Source organism: Stegodyphus dumicola, chromosome 3, assembly GCF_044657685.1.
Source record: "Stegodyphus dumicola isolate Sdum_Otavi_A_Nest chromosome 3, ASM4465768v1".
NCBI classification, from domain to species: domain Eukaryota; kingdom Metazoa; phylum Arthropoda; class Arachnida; order Araneae; family Eresidae; genus Stegodyphus; species Stegodyphus dumicola.
The window spans coordinates 53,895,296-53,921,325 of record NC_140770.1 but is presented as its reverse complement, the minus strand read 5'-3'; the positions used below and the strand labels follow the sequence as shown (position 1 = coordinate 53,921,325).

The window sequence follows — 26,030 nt, the reverse complement described above, 5'->3', positions numbered from 1 at the left end:
TACGTTACTAACATACATGCTGACATATAGCAGATGCCTGTAAATGGACGATGTGAACTTTATCTCTGAAATGTTTAGCGTAGAAATATTAATGGGTAGTTAACGCCCAGATAAAATTTTAATGAAAGATAAAATTTTTAGCATCGCATATTTCTTTTACTCTTTATTTATGTCGTAGAGTTTATGCGTATGCAAATGATCGGCATGTATGATGATAGACATGGCAACACTTGTGAGCAGTTGAAAACAGTATAAAAAGAATCTAGAAACAGAAAGTTTCCTCGCTGTTTGCGGTATAATAATTCTTCTTTCATAGCTGAGAATACGTACGTAGCTGACAATAAGTGAGTAGACAAGGTTGTTTCTTTTTTTTTTGTAGTTTAGTTATTCCGTTTTACGTTATTTTACTTTTAATCTTCTTGATCTAAGCTTATCACAGCGTTAATCTGTAAATTCTCTTTTTTAAGGTAATGTGGCTTTGGAGACCTTTCTTCGTAGCATTTTGCTGTAAGTAATCTATAATTTAATCATAAATTCTCTTTAAGGTAATGTGGCTTTGGAGACCTTTCTTTGTAGCATTTTGCTGTAAGTAATCTATAATTTAATCATAAACTAGAACATCGCTAATGAAACCTTGAATAATTCGTATGCTTAGTAAACGTACTATTGCTTTTCGGATTACTGATAAAGTATTTTAATGTTTCTCGTTCACTGAATTTTAAACCTAACTTCAAATGTAAGCTATTCCTCAAGTCTTAACAGTTGCAAAATAATACCAGTATTCTACGGGTGACAGCAATTTTCGAGGATTGCCAAATAACTTAATGCGAAAAGTAGTTTAACACTTACAATTATTTCCTAACTTAAATTCTTACTTATTGTGCCATGAAATAAGCTCTGCGTGAACCGATACCCTTAACCTGATAAAACTCGTGGTTTTACACTTCAGTTTAAATCAAGAGATGGGAAGGTCGCCCAGTCTGTATATAAAACGCAGGGAAATATCTATCAAATACAAGAACGTCACTAGGCACTGTACGTTAAATTTTAATGTTAACAAAATAAGAGAATCGTTTTTATATTGTGATAATTAAAATTTAAGAGAGGGAATACAATATGTAAAATCTTATTTATTTTATTGTGTAAAATTACGTAAAATTTATTACGTAAAATTTTCATTAATTTATTTCGTATGTAAAACTTTAAAAAACTGACTTATGTCAATGATATGCTTATTTTATTAGTTTGCCTTAATTTTAAACACCAGTTTTTACTAGCGCGAAAGCTAGCGTTCTATTTGAATACTAATACTGAGCTATAAATAATGTAAAGTGCGTAATACGATACGTGAAGGTTCACACACTGCTTAACGCTTAATGAACTAGAAATTCAAATGTTTGTTAATCTTCGGGTTATGGTAACTTGGCGATTTTTTGGCGACCAACCCTGCTAGTTTTTTGGACGCCATTTTGTTTTCACGAAGTAAAGGCATGTTTTTTTAACTCAACATTTTTCAACAATCTGCTAGCCGAATTACGCTTGTGCTAGAACTTTTATGGAACAAAAGTGCTTAATCATGACGAAGATTAGGTGCGAAATTGGGAGAAAGTGCAGAATCGCCCACTGCTTGCCGTGTTTTTAAGAATTGCACGTGCACGGTATCATCCATGTACACATCCTTCTATTTTCACTTAAAAAAAATCTCAGAATTGCACGAAAATGGCATTGCGCACACTCTGTACTTTATCCATGTACACTACTAAAGTCCTAGCTAGTAACTTTTATCGCCTTACCAAAATGTCGCCAAAGCACCTGTTACCATATTCCAAAGATTAGCCCAAATGTTAAGTTATTAAATATGTATAGTTTAATACTGCATATTTATGCGCTTTCAACAAAACCCCATCGGTACTGATGAAGGACTTGAGTCTTTAATAATCTTGGACTATTCTCATTAAACAGCTGCTTCATTAAAGCATATCTAACATCATGGTTATTTTCAGGCACATTACTTCGCATTAGTGTCTGCCAATCGAATATTTCTGAACTGACCGGAGAAAACATTCTTGTAAGTATTTCTTCAGAAAATTTCTTGATTAAACTTTTCCTGGTTTTATAAGACTTGTTGTAGCTTTAAATATTTTGCACTGTCGTAACTTGTTAGTTTTCACCTATTTCCTTCAACATTTAAAAATAAATCTTAAGTTTGAAGTGTGCTAAGCATACGTGTGTAACATGAGTTATAAGTTTGAAATTAAATCTGTTTACTGAATCTTTATTTTCGTATTTAAATTCTCTTTGAATAACGAAACCTCTGTGTAAATTTACTTCTGAAAGTTTAAACTAGCGTAATTAAAAGAAATTCACTTATTTTCATAAAACAAGTGAAACTTGACTTCCTGTGTTTTTAAAAGTTGTCCTTCAAGTATATGAAATCGAGTTTTAAAATTGTTCATTCTTTTGCCCAAAGAATTAATAAATATCCTAATTCTTCCTTGTTTTCTCGTATTGCAGTTAAAAATTTCTTAGCATCTACATGCGTCCAATATTTTAATTTATGAACTTCGAAAAACTTGAGTTTCGGCCGCATGTATTAAAACTTTTCTCACTCCATCCATAAAATTACATTTGGAATGTTCTGAGCTAATTTTGAAGTTTAGTTCTGTCTTTAGTTTCTTTATGAAATCGTAAGTGTTCCCTTAACTTATTCATTGCCTATGAAAGACTTCAATATAAGAAAACTGGTTGATCGTTAACTTTTCACCAAAGTAGTAACTTAAATTTATTATGAATCTAAATTTATGAATGTTTCTAGGAAGTCGAGTAAGTAGCTGTAAGTTTTGTTATTCTGCTAAAGAGCGGTTTCGAAGTTTCCGTTATTTGAGTTCTGGCTGATAAAACAAATTTTCTGTTAAACATTTAATCGACAATTGAACTTGAAATTTAAAGTTTTCAGTTTTAACAAACTGACTTGCTCGAATTCTGATTGAACTTCGGTACGAAAGCATTCCGTATAATTTCATCTCTCATTTAAAACAGTTTCAGTACAACTGAAATGCTAAAAAATCTCTGAATTCGCAATTCCGTACCATCTGACAAAGCTAAATATCGTCAAATCTGTCATTTCCTGCTGCTCGGCTTTCTTGCAAGTGTTGTAACTGTCTAAATCTTGTACCATAAATCTTGCTAATCGTAAACTGTTTCGTTTATGGGTAAATTTTCATATTACTTTGTGCCTATTAAGCGGATCGGGAAGTAGCATTTCCCAGTAAGTGGTTTCTAATGTCTTGATTGCTTCATACTAGCTCAAGTTCCATGAGCGATTATTTCAGTTGCTCTTAATCAAATTTCTGTACTTATCTCAATCACTAGACTCGGGTAATGTTCTTTTCAATACTCCAGTAGAGTTAGACGTTTATATAATAAACAAAAAAATTATCTTCTAATTGGTTTAGTTAATTGGATAAAATCAGAATTTCTAATCGGGAATAAATCATTCTATACTTCTATTACAAAAGCTTAAGATGTTCCGCCAGAGCAGAAATGGCCAACAGAGTTTAACATATTTCGCTGCAAAATCAACTATTAAAACTCTTCAGTGTTTCATAACATCCATAGCTCGAACTGGCGTGGAACGTGAATGTTCTATTGATGAAATGCCAGAAACTGATGTTTTATTCGTTTACATTTAAATTATTTAATCAGTTGTAAATTCAGTCTCCTATTCTATGAAACGTCCCATTTAGATGCTTGAAATTTAAGTTTAGAGTTTTATACACTATTGAATTAAATTTCCTACGAGAGCTATTTACGACGACTGTTGGAAATACTTCGGAACAATTCCTAAAGGCATAATTAAAGTAGATATCTATAGTTTTCCTGTTTCAGGTTTTAAAAACTGGGTAAGGTGCTACAATAGCGTGGCCTTTTATTCACAAAACGTGGGCATTGAATTCTCGGCTGGAGTATAAAAGCTAGAAAAAGCAGTTTTTTGAAAATTGCCTGGGTGACTGCTGAACTGTTATGTAAGCCTTGATGGCTGACGTTTCGTCAATTTTATAAACTTCCAAACAAGTTACGAAGCTTAACATTAAGATACTGCAGACTTTATTCAGATTAATCTAGCGTAGATGTACTCTTTTCTGCATGTCTTGTAAATAAAACTCCCATTAATAGATTCTTCAACAATATGAATGCAATTCATGACTCTCTTCTCGATTCTTATCGCACTCCATACGATCACTCCAAGGATCTGAATCCTGGAGAAAGGACTCTCAATTAAGACTTGTAAAAGTAACTTGCTGACCTTGAACCCGAAACTTTATATAAAGTTGTACTTCAAAGTCTTTGCCAACTCGCATAAATTTCTTTTTATTCCTTGCTGCTAGTCAAACTACTTCAGATGCTTTTAAGCGGAACGTCTAGCATCCTAAAACTTCTACTTAGCAAAACAAATTGACCATGCTAATTTTAAATTCCAAGCATTTTTAATTTATCCAAAAAGTTGACATTAGATGGATTTTTCAGTAAAACTACCGTAACTTGACCTTCTTTCGCTAATTTCAAATTGCTGCATTTCAAGGGTCTTGGGCAGCTTCAAAAGCAAACATTTTCCAAAGACCTATGTGTAATCGCTCTTAAACCTGTGTACTTTATTCAATTTCGGCAAACCAAAAATTTTAAGCTAATCTTTAAACTTTATTCGATCAATTTTAATAATTTTAATCTGTTTCATTTCCATAACATTTGCTATTTACAACTCTTTCAGAGTGTCTTTCGGTCCATACTTGACATGGAATGCCCGGAAGGAGAATGTGATGCCCGTAGCCTTATTTCCGAAGAAACTCGTGATCATTCCGCAGTCGAACAACCTATAAGTGAAAATGGCCATGAAATTCAGTCTGAAGCCCTGCGGCACAGACGCGAAGATCTTGAATTTTTTCCTGAAGAAAAGCAGGATCACTCGGAAGTTGTGCAGTCTGAAAGAAGCGTAAATGTTGACATTGCTTCGAGTTTAGTTTTCTGTGAACAACTCATGTCTACTATTGATGAAATAGAGCTCAGACATCCCGAATTTAAGTCCGAAAAATTTGAATTACTTTCTAGATTCAGATATTACTTGGCAGAATACTCGCAGTTCTTTAAGGTAGAATATCCAGGAGCACCAGTCTTGAAATTCCTAAATCTTATATTGGCAGTTATTGAAAAGATAAAGTACGATTACCATATGGGACTAGCTGAAGAGGCCTTTCTCACAAAAGACGTTGACGCTGAGAAACAGGTGGACGTTGCGACTTATGTATCTACACAAGCTCCAGAAGAAATCATAGCTGAGGAAGAAACTGATATCCTGTCACCAGGTTTTGTAGGTTCTGTTAGGGGAATTCCTGGTGAACACTATCCAAATTACTCTGAAGTTCCAATAACGTCTTTCACGTGTGAAGACAAGAAGTATATTCCAGGATTCTATGCAGATCTGGAGACTGGCTGTCAGGTAAGAATTAGTTTACATAAACACCAAATCGGTTAAACTGGTAATTTATATCACAAAGTTTCTACATATTAATATAAAAATATCAGTTTCCGTATAATAAAAAGTAAACTTGAATATAAATTTCTTTAGTCTAAAAGAGCTCTTGTTCTCGGAGAGAAACTTGTTACCTTTATTTTTTGACATACAGAAGCTTGTGGTCGAGCGATTTTATTCATGGAACTTTCTTTCGCAGGTTTTCCATGTCTGCTATCAGCACCGAAGGGAGAGCTTTTTGTGTCCAGTTGGAACCACATTTAATCAGCCAATTCTAGCTTGCGACTACTGGTACAGTTCTAATTGTTCGTTATCACCTTTATATTATGACATAAATGCGCCAACTGAAGAAATCGCGAAGCCTACAAGTGAAGTTGAAGCAACAATTGGTGCTCTTATAACTTCAGTTATCGAAGGTGAAAAAACAGTTCCACCAATAGAAGTGAAAACCGATGCAAAGGTGGAGCAGAATGAACTGGCTTCTATAATAAAGTTTTTACCTGTAAAAGCTGAAGTGCTTTCCTTTCCCGAAGAGCCGAAAGAAGTTCTGGTGGAATCTCCAGTGCCTGTAAAAGACGTTGAGGAAACTGCTAGCAAGGTATTTGACAGTTTATTGTCGACATCAACCCAGATAGTGGGCAAAACTAGAGATGTTGTTAAAGCTATTCCTGATGTCGGTGATGCAGAAATAGTCAAACATGGTACAATTGGCAAGGCTGCTGTTTCGGCGGTCCCAATTCTCGGAAAAGCAAAGCTTGCCAAAGTTAAAATTGCTACTGCTGCCGTCCCTTTTGTTGCAAAGACGAAACTTGCTGCTGGTGTCCCACTTGTGTCAAAGACTAAACTTGCTGCTGCTGCTGTCCCACTCCTAGCAAAGGCGAAACTTGCTGCTGCTGCTGGTGTCCCACTTGTGTCAAAGACTAAACTTGCTGCTGCTGGTGCCGCCAAGGCTAAAATAGCTGCCGTCCCTTTTATTGCAAAGACCAAACTTGCTGGTGCCGCCAAGGCGAAAGTCGCTGCTGCTGTCCCACTAGTTGCAAAGACTAAACTTGCTGCTGCAAGTGCTACCAAGGTTGCTGCTACCGCTAAAGCGATCAAAGTAGCTGCTGCAGGTTTGCCGAAATTTAAGGTAGCAAAAGCATCGATTCCTGTTAAAGGTAAAATGCTCGCTTTGCCGCTGGGAAAGAAAAAGTTTGCAGCTGCTGCTCTTCCGTTTAAAGTAAAAGCTGCAACGAAATTTGTACCAGCTGTTAAACTTGGTGCTGCTGCGAAGTCTAAACTTGCCTTTATACCTTTGAAAGCTAAAATAGCAAAAGCTGCTGTAATTTCTCCGGTGACTAAAAAGGCCTTGGCTTTGGCTTATATGAAGCTTATGAAAGCTAAAAAGATGGCCATCATGGGTTAGATACTTGCATTTTTATGGACTAATTTGTTATTGTTACTGCTCAAGGATTGTTATGTATTAATTATTTAAATTTTATAAAATTAATTTATTTGACTTCGTTTATTCTTAATCTACAAACCATATGTACACGAATGATTTCAGGAAAATGTTCAGATTTAAAAGTAATTCTGTAGAATTCTCGTTTATCAACACAATTTTTCCTCAAATTAACAATTATGTACAGCTGTTCTGAAAGTTGAATGCTATACTTTACTCAACCTAGAAATAGAAGACTAATTAAATTTTAACTTGTGAAGGCTCGAAACATTCAACGATTGCAGTTCACTTTAACCTATGCTCCATTATCTGTTCTTCATGCAGAAAGTTTGTAATACTTTAAGGACTTAATTCGTTGCAGTAATTTAATTAATGCAAGATGAGGTCAAGCGATACTTTGATAAGTTCTCTTCAAGATCCCAGTAGCTATCCATGAAATGAATATAGTTGTGGGAGGTGTTGTAAACAACTTGGGTTAAGTTATTGTACGCTACGAGAAGTTGAGTTTTGAGATGCTTAATTCTAGTGCATGGAGTTTATCATCGTAGATGACAAATTGTCTAAATTAACTTTCCACCACCCCATTTTAAAAATACGGCTTTCCCTTTGCCCAAATGTAGAAGGTAGAACTCGATTTAGGTCTAATTTCCTCTCGCCTTCATCAATTTTAAAGCTTAAGAATATTGGTTTATCTAGTATGGCAAGAAAAGATTCCTAATTTAAAGCTCGTACTCTTCTACAGCCCTTTAATGGCAATGGGATTGGTAAACTTCTGGTACAGCAAGTCTAAATTCCGCCTACACCACGGTTACTTAACGCTTTTACTTAAAGTGAAAAGTTGAACTTTTTTCCTAACAGTTTTAGAGCTAATAGCATGTGAAGCCGTTTTCACAAGATCTAAAATTTTGACCAGATTAGTTAGAGCCATAGTTGATCATAACCTTTCTCTCACTATTTCGATCTTATGAGTGCCTTTTTATAATAACTTTTCTACTGGTCTTTAACATAACCTTACGGTTTCACGTTTTCGTCAGTTTATACTGTTATAAAGAGTGGAGAGCTCATTTTTATTAAAGTGGTTTTTAAAAACCCGAATTATTTTTACACATAATTTGCGTCTTGTTATATTTCAGTTTCTAAAAGGTTAATTATGTTCCAGTTTTTGTTGAGTTTCTAAAAATCCTCTAAACTAAGCCAGAACTTTTCGCCGTCAAACAGATTTAGAAAATAGGATTTTACGACTCGAAATCTTAAAAACGAATTTCACTAGAACTGCAAACCTGTAAACATAAAAGTTCCTTTTATTTTTGCAAGAGTCGTTATTTTGTTCAATGCTATTTTGTTCGAGTGCAACATTTGCATTTGTCTGAAATGGTTTAACTTGACTGGTCACCTTCAACTGCCAGTTGCTCCTGTATGCAATTTTACGTAGCTGAAACGGATTCCTCCTTCCTCAACAATGATCAAAAGTACGATAAAATTTCTTTCTTGAGCCCCCTGGACAGCTTTCGTTCCGCTTTATCGCTGTTTTCTAAAGTTCTACGAAAGATTGGAAACTTGTACAGAAATAATCGCAATGCAAAATGAACACATAGTTAAATAAAGTGTAGTTGGGTTTAATACCATACCTTTCAGTTTGGTTTACGTAAATTGTATGTTTAAGAAGGTTATAGAACTTGTTCAAAATGCTGTCAGTATAGCACCTCAGCTGTAGTTCAAATTATGGGTTTAAGATTATAGAATTAGTTTGAAACCGCTATCAGTATAATGGGTACATTGAAGCGTTAAGCAAACAGTCCACAGAAACAAACTTTAATTCCGCTCATTCATTTCCAAGAACTACAATAAAAACGGTTGGCCACTCAAAGTACTTTCATAGGCAATTTGTACTGTTGAGTTTTAATTTTGACTTTCATTTGTTTTGGAAAACTAGCACAAAAGTTTCTCCTGTTGCATAACTGAGATTGAATGAATGTGCAATGAGTTTATACTTGTTGTTTTTGTGTACTGTGTAACGCTAAACAAGCACCTACCGTAGATCATTGACATAACCTACCAGAGACGTACCATTCATTGCAGATGTTATAGAATCCCATTAATTATACCTGTTAGTAGATGTATTGAATTTAGCAAAGTTCTTCCGGGTATTTAGTTATGTTTCTACACTTTTGTGCAGGATATTTCTGCAACAAATTAGATTACATTCGTGTTGGACATCACGAAAGTTGTTTAGTGTTAACCCGCTTATCCATTGACCACTTAGCTTAATGTTACATCACCTTTACTTACAAGGCTTCTTGAAACAAATTGAGTACTTTAATATTAACAGAACATTCGAAAATAAAGTAGTCTTTAATAGCGTGATATAAACGGAAACTTACGAGACTTTTTACTAACACACATTTACAGTCATCATAGAAACATTAAATTAAAATATTAAAATACGTAATCTAAATTTATACATAGAGTGGAATGTTGATGCTTCTTGAAATAAATTGATGTCACGTAGTGAAAAAACTGACTATTCAAGCTGAAGATATTCTTCATGTGCCTACTCTCCCTTAAACAGGCTCAGAAGTCCTTGTCGTACGTTGATGAAAAATCATTTAAAGCTAGGTCTGTGTTATGTTTCATGCCTCACTTATTAAATATTTTAGAATATCTACTAAATTTTAACTAAGGAGTATAACAATGTTTCTGTCATAATTGTTAATGTACAATGCCAAAAACACACTTAACTTAAGAAATGGACTACTGAATTTATTTAAGTGGCAGGTTAATAAGGCTATCAGTTTTTCTTTTTCTGCAAAATATAGAGTTTAACAACTCGATAGCACATGGGCATGGATACTTGCTGCGAGTTTAGCAAGCATATTCTTCAGGAAAGTATCAAATTTAGACTTGAGCAAGAAAGCGTCATATTTGATACTTGAATTCTTTTGCTTTGTACTAATAGTACCGTATTCTACATTGCTAGTCTGAAAAACAATTCGTAGATGTTTCATCAGACATCTTCACTCACCGTCAGCTGAGTAAATAAGACCGCTGAACACTATTATTCAGAGTTCAGTTGAACTGACTGGCTGGATTATTACACTTCGCAAATGAAAACACGTGAGTATCTAAGAAAGCATTTAATTCACTTTGCTCAATATGCTGGGCGAAGTGGACAGTACCTAATGTGCATTATCAAAGTCGTCTGCTGTCACATGTATAGAAAGCCAAAATTAAATCAAAGTACATCCTATATTTAGTTCTTGTTATTGATTTAGTTTCGAACGTAATAACTTATATATTACGGACAGAAATATGTACGTTAGAGAAGAAACTTCTTGAAATAATGTCGATAATTTGGTAAACTTTGATGGACCATGAGAAGTTGGTATTTGGCAACCTCAAATCTTAAAATGAGCTCAAATATCAACGGAAGAAGGGAGTACATTATTATTTTTAATGGTTTTACCCATGCAAAACATGAATACGAGGCAATTCTTCTTAAAGCTATAGCACTGGCTGATTGATTAAGACTTCTGAATACGGGCAGCTAAACAGGGGTATAAACACAGGAGAACTGGCTGCATGCATTGTTAGCTTTCACTTTGGATATGAACCACTTTTCTTTAGAAAGTTATCCATGAAAGTATCCCTAATTCTTAAGCAGATAGATTTACAGATTTATTATATTCAAATAACTAATCATCATCTTAGGAAGTCCTCCACAAAGGTATGGCCCTCGAGCGGTAACGTCGTTGAACACTGGTAGTTCGGTCCGAGGTTCGAATTCCACGAACAGGCTGGCTGCATGGGCTTTTTCGTGGTTTTCCCCGTGTGTAACGTGTATACGAGCCAGTTTCCCTTAGAAAGTCCTCCACGAAGGCATCCCTTCCTTAAAGCAGATAACCCTCGAATGCTTTGCGGTAATCTAATAAAACCAAACCAAACCAAAAACACAGAGGTATTTCTGCCACTACACTGATACTCTCCTATGCTTTGCTGTATTCGAATAAAACAATATTGCTGTATTCAATATTGAATAAAACAATTTGCTGTATTCGAATAAACATTGAAGCGTTAAGCAAAGTAAGTCTAGAGAAGCAAACTTTAATTCCGCTCATAATTCGTTTCTAAGGACTACAATAAAAACAGTTTAATTGGCCACTCAAGGTACTTTCATAGGCAATTTGTACTGCTGAGTTTAATTTTGACTTGCATTTGTTTTGGAAAACTACCACTCACGTTTTTCCTGTTGCATAACTGAGATTGAATGAATATGCAATGAGTTTACACATGTTGTTTTTGTGTACTGTGTAATGCTAAACAAGCACCTACCGTAGATCATTGACATAACCTACCAGAAACGTACCATTCATTGCAGATGTTATAGAATCCCATTAATTATACCTGTTAGTGGATATATTGAATGTAGTTAAGTTCCTCCGGGTATTTAGTTTAAGCATTTGTAGTTTACGTTCAGCTACGTGTGTAAGGATCAGGTAATTGCGGGGCTGCAGACTTGGTATTTTCAATGTTCTAGTAACTTGAATGTAACTTGAATAAGAGATATGTTTTGTTCGTTGATCTCCTAGTAACTTGAATAAGATATTTTTTGTTATCTGGTTATCACAGGGATTAAATTTAACGGTTAAATTTTAAGACTTATTCCTATAATGTTTTAATGTTTTTCAGGTGCTCATTTATTCGACATCATGTAAATTGGAAATCGTAATTGAAAATATTTTTTTGTGAGCTGCAAGAATTAAAAGTTGGTAATTAACTGTAGAAATAGTACAGTATCTACTCCTCGTTATTATTTTATTTCGGACGTTTTAGAACTGAATGATCTATAACAAACTGTATGTTTTAATATTACTGCATGATACAATATGTTTAACATTCTTTGGAAGACATTTAGAAGCAAAAAATTCTAATTGCCAAATGACATGCAAAATTAAGTAGAGTTTTACTTCGCATTATTTTGTTTTAAATAAACTACAGTTAAGACTTCATTTAATTCTGATATTCTTATTGTGGTTAGTCGAACCTGTTAGTTATTGGTTCATAAATCTCCAGTGGCTTCATCCCCGGTGGTTGAATGAAGTGGCTACTTACTTATTCATGGCTTTCTTCATGTGTTAATGTGTTTCATTAGCCAGTCTCCCTTGAAAAATCTTCAGCGAAGGCCAACTCTAAAGAGATTGGCTCTAATAAAATAATTGAACTGAACAACAGTTTATTATTGTAGTAAATATCAGTGTTTGTCTGTTTTAACTGTTTGTCTACTAAAGAAAATGTCGCCGAATTTAGGTGGCAAGCAACAAAGTGTTCTTAATTAAGGAAATTTTAACAAAATTTAAAAAAAAAAACCCTTAAAATCACAATTTCCTACTTAAAAACAAAAACAAATTATTTTTCAGTTAGCCGTAAATCGGCAATAGAAGCTTATGAGAGTTAATTCTGAAGCAGCGAACCTCGCACCAAAGGTGGACCGATAAATTCGCTGAACACTGGTAGTTCGACCTCAGTTCTAAGCGGACCTTACAGAAATATTTAACTGCGCGATTTTCCTCATGTGTAACGTGGATACGAGCCAGTTTACCTTTGAAAATCCTCTACGAAGGCATCCCTTCCTTTAGATAGCCCCGCCCGAGTAAACCAAACCAGTAAAGCAGCGAACCAGTTGAGGTAGTATGATGTGGTGTATTTAATTATGGCAAAGCTATCTGCTTAAGGAGAGGGATGCCTTCGTGGAGAACTTTCTAAGGGGAACTGGCTTGTATACAATTTACACATGGGGAAAACCACAAAAACGCCCATGCAGCCAGCCCGTTCGCGGGATTCGAACCGAACTACCAGTGTTCAGCGACTTTACCGCTCAGCCGCTGGTGGGCCTAAGAGGTAGTATGAAGACTTTTCTTTTTCTGGCAGTTTCACACATTTCATCTTCATATGGCTTTTGCAGTGGTATATAACTCCACTTCATAAACGTTTTTGCAAATTTGGGTGGAAGATAAATTCTTCTTTCTTGGAAGAATGCAATAGCTTCATTTTCTCTTGATGGTAAATTCAAATCGTCAAAATTTTGAATACAAAGCTGCCAATATTTAAATGTAGGGAAATGTTAGGATGCCTTAGTGAAGGGCGTTCTAAGGGGAACTGACTCGTATCCACGTTACACATTCAAAAACTAACCAAGCAGCCAGACCATTCACCTAGTCATTCAACCATTATTCAGTGGTTTTAATCATTCGGCTACTGATAGGGACTGAGAGGGAGGTTCTTATGAACAAAAGAAATATTACTTCCAAATTTTTACTTCTTGCTGTAAGTTATGGTTTTGGATTTCTTGTAACATCTCGCGATAAACGTTATGAACTCTGTGATTAATTGCTTGTCGCCGATAAAACTGATAAGCGCCTAAAATACGATCTGTTTTGTAAAATTATTTCAGTTCTTTGTTTTTCAGGTGAAATTTCAGATCAAATGCTATTCTGTAATCAAACTAAATGTACTAAAAAATGTATTTAATTGTAGCTAGTTTACAAAATACGCGAGGTTTGTTCTACTTAAAGATAAGTTTAGCTTACTATGATAAAGCACGCTAAGGCTAACTGCCTAAGAGAAGGGTTTCCTTCATGGAGGACTTTCTAAGGAAAACTAGCTCTATATCTTTCCGCCTGGATTCGAACTCATTGTCGGAACTACCAGTGTTCAGTGGTTTTACCGCTCGACTGCTGATGGCTGCGTCTACTTAAAGATACATGTAGAGACACATTTCTCAAGGAAACAAATCCGTTCTTGCGTTAGATATGTTATACAACAAATAAAGATCTTTAGTCCCAATTTGTTAATAAGTAACATCTATTCAGTCGTCCCTTACATAATCACACAGTCTGGACTATAAATATAAAACCCGGAAGGAAAACAAATTTCAAAGCATAAGGAATTCTTAGGATTCTAGTTGGCATTCCTGATTTTGCACCGATACATTCTGTTACCTGCTTAGGATAAAAACTTGCTGATCAACTTCTAATTTCCTCTCTGACGTGAGATGTCTCTTTCTCTGCACTCGCATAAGAACAACAGGCCTATTATTATGCTTAAACTGTTAGTGCCTGTCCTCTGGGGAAGAGAATATAATATCTGTGCACGATGGCCCAGGACCAGATGACAGGTGTCGTAATTTAAACAAATGTTGTTGAATTACAAAGCCTTTAAAGGCAATACATTGGAATCTGGTGTTGCTACAAGGGAACGGTATATCATAAGCTTAGAGAACTGTACTTAGGTCACAACAATCTTTGATCAATCTTGGCAATCAATTGCTCAAAGATGTTATGCTCAATTAAGACCATTAAGTGACTAATTCATTCAAAATAATTCATTCACTTGTCCATTCCTATTCGGCCCAGTGGTTAAATCGCTGAACACTGGTAGCTCGATCCGGGGTGTGAATTCCAACGACCGCACTGACTGCATGAGCGTTTCCGTGTTTTTCCCTATGTAAACAGCACATTCACAAAGCCTACAGACAATTTCGCTACGGGCTGCTCTCATTGGAGGAAACATCTGCTTGGCGGTCATATTTGGAATGGCAAGTTATCGCCTTGTAGGCGTGGTAATTAACGTCAAACAAACGGAAACAGCGTTTATTTCATTCAATATTTTTTTAGTTTATAAATGAAAGCTTAGAGGAATTATGTGGAATATATCTTAAATAACCTACTGATCTTATTAATAGTTTATTTGTATTTGAATTTAAACTTTTAAAAGTACGTAATTGTTTTACAAGAAAAGGTGTTTATATGGAGACAGCATATGTACGTTTTCGTTATTTCACTTAGGAAGAGTCTGTTGTGTAAATTTTCATAGCGCATTAATTTATACAAATAGAGGAATATTAAATAATTAACCAAATGAAAATATTCACTAAACATTTAAGGGTGTCGGATACCTATTCTTTTTACGAGTAAAATATAATATAATTAAGTAAAACTAAAATTATATTTTGTTCTATTATGCGCTATTTCTATTGAAACGCTTTTCGGGATCTTGGATCGTAATCTTGCTTACTAGTACCTACTCCCCCCGGGGGTCGACGTAGAGAACTCTGCGAAGCTACTGGCTAGGATCTGTACCTAGGCAGTCTCGGCCACGGGGGTATAAAATTTATGAACTTGGTGGTTCTGAAGGCTCTGGGAAAGGTCACTTATTGGCCGGCATCTGAGTCTGGCACGTCCTAGCGCGGCGTGGTTCTAGTAACCCGGGGGCCTCCCCCGGGGTCGCTGGGTAATGTCCCGCTGCGACGGGCTCGCCCAAGCGACTGGTAGGAGCATTAGACGACCGGTGCTGCCTGTTGTCTTATCCAGGTGGTGCGCTGCTCTCCTGGAGGGTAATAGTGGAGGTTGAACTTCCACGATGTGCCCAAAGGGGGAGTAGACCTGTAGTGGGCTTAGTTCCCGGAACAGGGAAGCCAAAAACTTACTTACTTACTGGTACCTACTACAAAGAGTACAAACCAAAGAAAAATTAACATTAACAAAAATAGAGAAAATAAAGGCGTTTAATTTTTAACACCGTACCCGAAGGCGAAAAGACAAATAATGACAAAGCCATTCAATAAAGTTAAAATAAAAATAAATCCGTATAGAGCAGAGTTTATGAAAGCTACGAGCGGGGATAGAACCAGCAACCTAGAAGCCTGAGAATTATTCCCGCGCTCGTTACCACTGGGCTGCTGTTTCTCCGGTGGGTTATGCTCACTTTTTGGTACACGACGCTCAGATACAAATTGTAAAGGCGATGAACCAAAAGTCGCCAAGCACTAGATTCTGTAACCCTACGTCTTTTAACCAATCGGAGCAAACAGCAGAAGAAACGGTCTGTAGGCTTTGTGAATAAGTATGTGAACAGGCCCGCCAACGTCCGAGCGCTAAAGTCGCTGAACACCGATAGTTCGGTCCGAGGTTCGATTCCCACAAACAGGCTAGCTGCATGGGTGTCTTCGTGGTTTTCCCCATGTGTAATGTTTGTATGAGGCAGTTTCCCTTTGAAAGTCTTCCACGAAGGCATCCCTCCCCTTAGGCAGATAGCGCTATAGGCTTACCATAATCACATAAACTAAACGAAACCAGCCCCATGTGGACATTTATACGAGCAAGCTTCACTTAGAGACTCCTCCACGAAAGCCTCCCTTGCCTTAGGCAGATAGCCCTCAAGCGCTTTGGCATAATTAAATACTATTCTGCTTCCTATTCCTATTCTGCTTCCTATTCTGCTTCATTTTACAATAAATTATAAGATCTAACATTATGCTTCGAAAGTAACCATAAAAAAATTGCTAATTATATTTTCGAAATTTTCAGGCAATTTGATATGTTTTAATAGAGTTATTAAAAATTATTTGATATGGCTTTAGCTTAATTCTGAAATGTAATACCACAGAAAGAGCTTTTAACTTTTCTTCAAGAGACGTTAAAGAGAAAAGAGAAAATATAGACATTAACTCTGACATATTGCTTCACTGGGTAAAAATATTGCAACACTCATCCCATTAAATACACTATGCATTTTAGCTACAGAGGTAGTTTATTAAGCTTATATCATAGTCCATAAAATCCTGTATTTAACATATTTGACACTTGTGATAAGGACTTCTAGAGTTCTACAGAAAATGCACTTTATCGTAACAGTCGATATAACAAAAGTAGGTTTGATATACTTTCATCTTTTGAGACATTTTATATCGATGGCTATAACAGAATGATGGGTAAACCGAGAGGTTAATATATCAACGTGATTGCGCTAATTCCGCTTCTAGTGTAGAAAAGTTATGTAGTTCAACAGTAGCTTCAGTTTATGCACTCTATTCAGACTTTAAAAATTTTTTAAAAAAATTGGGGAGCTTCAGATTTCTAGAATTATGCATTTCATGTAACCAAAATGTGTTATAGCCCACCTGTAATTTTAATTTCCGATTTAATATAAAAACTTGCACTTTAATGTAGAGCTGACCCTCAATTAAGATAAAGATTAGCCTGCCCTGATCTCTATCGAATCTATCGAATATTCGTGTATAACATTAAATTCTGAAATCATCAATTATCAATAATCTTTTTTTGCCCCGAAACAGATTTAAAATACCTTGGCGATGAGATATCTCTAACGATATTTTAGTAACCTTGTCTGCTGTTGTGTCAAATATCTTTTCGAACAATCCGTAAATGTAATTTACTCGGTAACAATATCTCTAATTATCTCCTTGAAAGTTATCGCAATGCTACTTTCAACCATTTAAAAAAAAAAAAAACTCGCTTGTCTAGGGTTATAAATGCCGTCGATAATCCATTGTTCAAGCAATAACCTTAGAATACGGGTTTTCCATTCTATACAACCACGTGCAACAGCCAAAAATATAAATTTCATGAACATTTTCACTTTCCTTTTTATTTCTTATTTTATCTTTCCATATAGCATGCAACATTTTACTTCATTTTCATCTTTGGTGGTTATGTTTGATATTTTGTATCTTGACGAAAAACAATTGTCACCAAAAATATGTGAAATAGAATACTCGAAAAATCGAAGGGAGAGAAAATGCATTTACGCTAGGTGTATAGTTACACACTCGATGCTTAAATATGCTTCAACTGCTAGAAATGTGAATCATTTGGGGTTAGTAGAACATTAGACATTAGAAATAAAGCGTCTTTGTGATGGATTTATGTTTATTGTTTACAGCAAGGTGTAAAATATTTAATACCGAATCCTTACCAATATAGGACAACATGCGTCAAGCGATTTTCAGCAGAAGGATTCATTCATTAATGTTCTCTTAATGGCCACCGTTAAATAAAACTTATCTCTTACAGCAGTGTTCCTATTTTCACTAAGATTTCCTTAAAAATTGTAATTTTATCTCAACTTTTGTTTATTGAAATTACTAACTTAAGACATTTATTTCTCACGATTAGAAAGCTCTTACCGTGCTATAGGACAGGAAAAAGTGGGTGGGACGCCAGATATTCATCAAATGGTTTTACATATATAATCCCACTGCACTAACAGTGCATCTTCGCTTCATTTTGATAGAGAACATCACGGAGGACGAATCTGAGGTCCCTCAATCTTCTTCTCTTGCCGCCAACCACTCGAGAGGACTTTCTTTTTAGCTTTATTATTAAGCATCGTTTTCTTTATATCTCATCCTTACCCCATATACATTTCAACAGCAAAATCAGAATGTTTTAAGCTGCATAGCACCATATGGTTAGAAATGGTGTTGGCATACACTTTTTCTATCCTTTTCCATCCATTCCTCAGTTCATCGTATCAATATTCAGTATTCTCAAATGGCTTACAAAATATTTTTCTCTTTTTATTATTAACGTTTCGCATGTTACGTTTATTTATTAAATATCACATTACATAAAATTCATTTCAATAGTAAAATCATAAAATATTTAAAAATAGCTTATCTTTAAGTTTTGCAAAATATGAAATAAATAATAAAAAATTATATAACGTCATTCTGTGAAAATGGTGAATATTTTTAATTTGATAGATCATGAACTAAATTCTTTTTCATTATTTAAATCAATCTGATTCAAAAGCAATAAAAAATATTCTTAAGAACTGCATCTATTGATTTCAAATAGCTTGGATTGTTAATCCACAGCAGACAGATTCGATCTGAATCATAAGTAGTTTACATTCTTTTGAATGGCTACAGACACCGAATGGAAACCAACCCCCAATGGCGAGCTCTATCCGCTTATAGGCGCTCACCACTACTAAGGTCGCAAGTGGTGGTCTCTTTACTTATAGAGGCTCCTGATAGGTAAGCCATCGTTGGCCCCTATGAAGGGACAGACAGATTACGTCTATGCCTTCTTCGAGATTCAAGCCCGGGCCTTTCGATACGGCAGTCAGAGTTACTAACCACCTTTCCGTCTGGACGGCAACCGAATGAAAAGAGAAACGACACATTTATAGTGATTCGACGCAAAATTCCATTTCTGGACTTGAATAACACTTCATTAGCCACCCAACCGGTATAGTGGTTAGTGGCCTTGACTGCCGTAGCGATGGGCACGGGTTCAAATCCGAATCCCGGAGAAGGCATGGTTCTGTTTGTCCGTCCCTTCATAGGAGGCAACAGTGGCCATTTATTAGGTGCTTAAATAATGAAATGGCCACCACTTGTAGTGGCGCAGTATTAATGGCTATTAACTAAAGCGCCCGGGCATTAAAAAAAAATGTTATTAAGGTATCTGCTTCTGAGAAGAAATGCTTGTAGGGAAGGAGCGATAGGAAGCATTGACATTAAGTGTAACTTGAGTAAGAAACAAAAAATTCGAAAAAAAAAAAAACTAATATATATTTGTGCACGAGGTAAACCTTAAAAACTGCATTTAATCAGGCCGTTTAACCACCGGTAAAAACACTCATTAAAAAATACCACAGTTGGCAGATTTTGTCAGTTAAGGCTGCGTTAATTGAAGCTCTGGAAGTTTATTATTCATGAATCGAATGTATAAATATACTCCAAATACTATTTCGAGAGTTACGTAGTTATTTACCTTAAAATACTCATTGTAAAAGACCCATGCAGTCGAAACATGTGTCATGTGTAAGAAAAGTTTAGAATGTTACTAATTTCAGAAATGCATTTTTACTGAACATCCACATGGAGTCTTTAAAGAATAGTTCTGAAGCAAATGCTTTTGTTGAATGTTTTCTTGTATGCTAACTGATATTTACAAAACACGCAAACAAAAAATTTCCACTGAAAATCTGCGAATTCAATTTTAGTAATTCAAAGCTATACTTGTATATTATAAAAGAAAATTCAAGAAAAAATTGTTAAACTCAAAATGAGAGCGGTGAAAATCACCGTCAAGCAGAAAATGCACAGAAATAAAAATGTTGTGGATTCAAGTAAAATGCAGCATAACAGCATAACTTTATAAAATGCTCTGAAAACTTGATCAATGGCAGAGCAGTAAAGGTGGCTGAACTCAAGGGGTAAAACCAATAGCTCGACCCGTGTTCAGATCTTGTGGCTTTTGGTTCTACTGGGGCTTTTGACACAAAATTGGACTATTTCTGAAATGGCAAGCCAATTTTTTTTCCATATTTCGAATCTACTACACAAATTATGCATACATATTAAATTTTGGAATTTTTAGTGAGATGTTTTACTACTGCTCTTTAATACTTTATAATGTCCCGTAAATCTGTTTTAACAACTGCCAGAGAAACATCACAGGGGGCTACTAGCGCACCCGATTTGTTAGACTCTGACTTACTTTATGCGGATAAAATTATACTACTCTGTGCTGATATACGCAAAGTAGCTACCACCAGCAGAGGTGGCAGAATCCTCTTATCTTCGGATCTTCGTGAGCATCTGTTACAATCTCTGACAACTTTGCAAACTTTGGCCTTACAGGGGCCTGAGGGCTTACCTATTCCAGAATTGGTGGACGCTGAAGTCAATACATCTACCATAGTTTGCTGTGAAGCGGTTCGACAACATTCTTTCCAGTCACCTGTTCTCCCATCTACAGCTGATCAGGCTTTGGCTCCTGCTCCATCTTTTGCGGATATTGTTCGACGACCTAAAAAGCCTAGCCTTATTATTCGTCCTAAAGCTGACACTACTAGTGATACGCTTAAAGAACAGCTTAATACCAAAGTTCCGCCCTCACAACTTAAAGTAGGAATAGATCGTATTACTAAAATAAATAACGGAGGTTTGGAGGTCTTCTGTCAAACACCTGATGATGTTGCGATACTCGAACAAGAACTCACGCGCTCTGATGTACCAGCAGATGTCAGTAGACCAATCAGACGAAAACCAAGAATTGCTATCCATGACTTGCCGGAATCAATCACACCGCAAACAGTACTTTCAGAACTCAGCGGAGCCACGGGATTGCCAGAAACAGCATTCACGATGCGATTCCGTCTCAGAGAGCGACGGAAGGGATACATTAAATGGATTGTTGAATGTGACTCCCCAGGTTTTGCTGCGGTCATACATCGGCGAAAAATTTTCGTCGGCTGGCAAGCTCACAGAGCCACTGAATTTATTGGAATTAAAAGATGTTACTCCTGTCAGCAATATGGCCATGTGCAAACAGAATGCAAGAGTAAGCGAAAATACTGCTCCTACTGTGCAGGAGATCACGGGCTCAAAGATTGCACAGCTCAAACACCTGAATGCATCAACTGTGGCGAAGCCAATAATCGTTACGGTACCAGATATGACTTCGCCCATCCCGCCTACCACCCCGATTGTCCAGAGTATCAACGTCGCGTCCAGCTCATCAGGGCAAACACAGACTACTAACTTCAATCCTTATAGTCTAGCATCAGGTAACTTAGTATCTGATTCTTCATTGGATCATATACAAAAAGATCTTAATACCACTCTTCTGCAACGAACTTTACCGACGGAATGTCTACAAATAAACCTTCAACATGCTCGAGCTGCGACGGCACAGACTGTAGAATATGCTACTTCTGAGCATATTGACTTCATCTTAATCCAGGAGCCGTATTGTCTAAATGGTAAGGCGGTTGGCTTTCCACTGCACTGGACACTATATCAAAAGGAAGATCCTTTACTTCCACCCCGTGCAATTATTGTCAATTGTAATTCTTCCTGGTCTCCTTTACTTGTCACTGCGCAGCGAGATATTGTTGCTGTTCTTCTGGAAGTTCAACATCTGACAGTCCTTCTGGTTTCCATTTATTCCTCACCGTCCTCAGAAATCGAACCTGTGCTCTCTGCGATGCAAGATTTACTGACCTCAATTCAAATTCCAAATTTGCTCTTTTCTGGTGATTTTAATGCTCATAATGTTTCGTGGGGATATGCTACTACGGACGTAAAGGGTAGACTTCTGGAAGATTTTATATCCAGTTTTAATCTCGTGAAACATAATTCACATGATGCTCCTCCGACTTTTGATCGTCAACATTCACATGGTTGGCCAGATTTGACTTTGTCTATTTTGCCTATGGCCTCTCTTCTTCAAGATTGGCGAGTAATTGAGGGTCTAAGTCTATCAGACCATAACTATATACGTTTTTCAATCGCGGGAACTACAGCCACCTCAATCATACGGCGTTATAATTTACCTGGCCGAAAGGTCAGACAGTTTACTGCAGCCATTGAAGCCAATTTGGCCTCTTATCATTCTCGTCTTCAATCTCTGCATTCTCGTGAAGATCTACAAAATTTTACTAGTGATCTTATGGCTACCATTCGAATAGTATGTGATAGTGTTTTGCCTATTCGTACCACTAAGAAGTTATGTACATTAAATTGGTGGAATGCTCAGCTTCGTACTCAACAACAAAAATGTAGAGCTCTTCGACGTCGGCTAAAGCAAGAGCGTCGAAATAATATCAGCTCCAATACTCTGCTTCTTTAACGACAGGAAAGAGCATGTTACAAACAAATGATTATACGTGCCAAATTAACTAGCTGGTGCAAATTTTGTTCTGAGACAACATCTGTTTATGGTATTCATCATAAGATTGCGACCGACAAGCTGTTTAAGCCAGCAACTTTCCATCTTTTACCTACAGTTAGTCCTAATAGTCACCTGACTGAATCAACTCTATCAGAAGTCCTTGATACGGTGTTTTCTACAGATGATAATTCAACTGATTCCTCCTTTCATCAGACTATTCGAAATCAAACTTCTAGTCTTCAAACACCAGACGATGTTATTTTTACTACTCAAGAAATTCGGCAAGTCTTACGCCAACTCCCTAATAAGCGCGCACCGGGTCCAGATGGTGTTGACTATCGTATTGTCAAATTGATTATTAGCACCAATCTCAGTCTCTTCCAAAGCCTGTTTAATAAGCTATTCAATAGTGGAACTTTTCCTCAATGTTTTAAAATTGGCCAGGTGATCTTATTTTTAAAGAAACACCGTGATCCAGCCCGTGCCGATTCTTATCGCCCTATTTGTTTGTTGTCAGCTTTTGGCAAAACTTTTGAAAAACTTCTTATGGGACGATTGAGATTTCATTTGCACTCAACAAATTATCTGTGTCCTTTTCAATACGGTTTTCGCACCAAAAGATCAACACTGCACGCTTTAAAGGAAGTTCAAGATACCATCCTGCGCAATAAGTTCTCTGGCCACCACACAGCGTTTATCTCAGTGGATTTAAAGAGCGCCTTCGATACGTTGTGGTGGCCGGCAGTTCTATATGCATTAAGAGATGCCAATTGCCCCCGCAATTTATATAATACTCTTGCACATTATCTGTCCGATCGACATTTGATCATTTCCTATAATAGAGGCCTGGTACATAGATGTCAGACTCGAGGGTGCCCGCAGGGTTCATGTGCGAGCCCCTTTCTCTGGAATGTGACATACAATCTTATCCTTAAGCAACCATGGTCTGAACATACAACTGTGGTTACTTATGCCGATGATACCGCATTCATAGTGCGAGGTAGGACTCGTGATCAACTTCAAGCAAACTCACAGGAGACCTGTTCTTTGTTTCAGACTAGATGTGAAGATTTTAAATTGCAAATCTCTGAAGAGAAATCGCAAATTCTGATCATTCCTAAGAAGGGTGGTTCTATGACTCGTCAGCCGAGAATAACCATAAATGGCAAGCGTCTTCGTATTAAACGTGAACTTAAATACCTTGGAATTATTTTCGACGACAAACTCAATTGGATTCCCCATGTGTTAGATCTCAAGAAGCGTACTGCTGTGATTGCTCAACGCCTTAAACTTATGAAGGGAATCCACTGGGGCTTAAATCCACATCTTCTTAAAGTTTTATATGCAACAGTAACTGAAAAGATTGTTTCATATGGTGCTGCAATTTGGGCAGCACCAATGCAAGGACGCAAAGTCCGACATTTAAATAGTATACAGAGATCATTTCTCTTAAATATCACTCGTGCCTTCCGCACATCACCAACTAACGCCCTCGCAGTTGCAGCTGGAGTCTTGCCTTTACCTATTGCGGTTGAAAAGGACGCAGCTTATCAGTTGATTAGACAACTTGGCTGTTCGGTTCAGTTTGGAGATCACTCTTTCTCCTCCCATGATTATGAAGCAGCAATAAACAGAGAAGATCAACACCCCTCCCTCTATGGTACGGGAGTCAAAGTTAATCTCAAACTGAGTCATCAAGTTTCTCATGCTGATCTGGTCTTTTATACTGATGGCTCTAAATTGGAAGATCAGGTTGGCTGTGCATATATAGCCATACTGCAAGATCAGACAACTCTTCACCAGTGGAAATGCCATCTGTCTTCTTTTAACAGCGTCTTCCAGAGTGAGGCTATTGCTATTCGACAAGCAATACAAACAATCATTAATCATCGATATTCACATTCCTATGTTCTTACCGATAGTCTCTCCACATTGTATGCCATTTTAAATCCTCTGCATTCATCCCCCATTATTGTGGACATTCAAACTAGCTTGTCTCGACATAAAAATCTACACATTTGTTTAGAATGGACAAAAGCTCATGTGGGGAACTACGGTAATGAAACTGTCGATAGGCTTGCTAAAGAAGCAGCACAGAATCACGAGATAACACAGACCTTGACGGTTTCACGCCCAGTATCTAATCTAAAGCGTCACTTACTTCTCACAGCCATCTCCTTGTGGCAAAATGCATGGAGTTCGGAGGAAACTGGTCGCCGAGCATTTGCCCATGTCCCTAAAGTAGATTTAGACCGATTAATCATGCCACCACAGCTGATCTTCTACATTACGGGCCACGGGCCTTTTCCCTTATATTTCGAGAGACATGGACTCTCTTCCTCAGCACTCTGTAGTTGTGGACAACTGGGCAATCCAGAACACTATCTAATCGATTGTCCACTTACTACTGAATTCCATATTCCTTTTCCACCAACGGATAGGACTGCCTTTAGTCGTTTTTTGATTAAGCAACGGCATCAAGTCAAAAAGATAGTCCGTTTAATTGACAAACTGATGAATCTGGGACTTGATCTTTGTGCCTTATAATATCGACATATGATTCAACTTCTTCAACTGCTTGTATATATTATAACCCATCTAATTTTATGCTCTGAAGTGTTTGTAACCATTGTAATCTATTGTAATCCATCTGTTATAAGTCGCTGTGTATAGCAGCAGTCAAATATTTGTATATTCTCTCTCAGCATCTTTTTCTAAGTGCAACCAGGTAATATTGTCTATAACAGCTGTCCTTGTACCTATGGTACATTTAATACCAGGTGCTGTTTAGTATCTGTATATCTTGCATTTGCCTATTTACCGATGAATAATAATGTTATCTTTTGCATATGCATATTTATTATCAAGTGCTGTTAAATATCTGTATATATTGAATTTGCATATTTATCTGTTGCATATGTATTGTCCTAATAGTCTCTTTGTTGTCCATAGCAGCTATCAATGTACTTATGGTACATTTTTTACCAGGTGCTGTTAAATATCAGAATATATTAAATCTGCATATTTACGTATGAATAATAATGTTATTGTCTTTATTCTTATCTTTTGCCCATGTATTATCAAACATATAACTGTCTGTATTTCCTCATAATGCACTATGATAATATCTACATTGAACGTATTTTGCATTTTTCACTGTATAATAGTATATAATATCTTGGCATATCTAGTTGGGCGTATTAATGGTACATTGTTTGCCAGTTGCTGTTAAACATCGGTATACCATATACTTTCATATTTGGCTATACATTATACTGTTACTGTCTTCTTTTCATCAATTGCCCATGTAATACGAGTATCATACATTTAATTCTCTGTGTAATAATAACACTGAATGTATTAGGGTCGCTAGAGATTTTCATTGTATAATATATCCAACCATTATCCATTGTTTTAAATATATCCATTGTATTTATACCAACATTGAATGTATTTTGTGTTTTTCACGGTATAATATATGTTCATAATTTGTGGCATACTTAAGTCTATATTTCATCCTTTGCAAATGTATAGTAACACATTTAACTGTCTGCATCAATTTATTTGCTGCATAAGG

At 36.4% G+C, this 26,030-nt stretch overlaps 1 protein-coding gene across 2 annotated transcripts; it reads left to right on the top strand.

The window, feature by feature from the left end:
- Nucleotides 1-233: 233 nt before the first annotated feature.
- On the top strand, nt 234-7,025 carry LOC118181259 (uncharacterized). 2 transcript variants are annotated; one of them, XM_035350347.2, is made up of 5 exons: nt 234-344; nt 468-507; nt 2,004-2,068; nt 4,769-5,494; nt 5,727-7,025. In XM_035350347.2, exons 2-5 carry the CDS (start codon nt 471-473, stop codon nt 6,930-6,932), a joined length of 2,034 nt encoding a protein of 677 aa, XP_035206238.2. In that variant the 5' UTR covers nt 234-344; nt 468-470; the 3' UTR covers nt 6,933-7,025. The 2 variants fall into 2 exon arrangements, with proteins under 2 accessions (XP_035206238.2, XP_085669020.1); XM_085812894.1 differs by lacking the exons at nt 234-344; nt 468-507 and adding an exon at nt 512-585.
- The last annotated feature ends 19,005 nt before the right edge of the window (nt 7,026-26,030 follow it).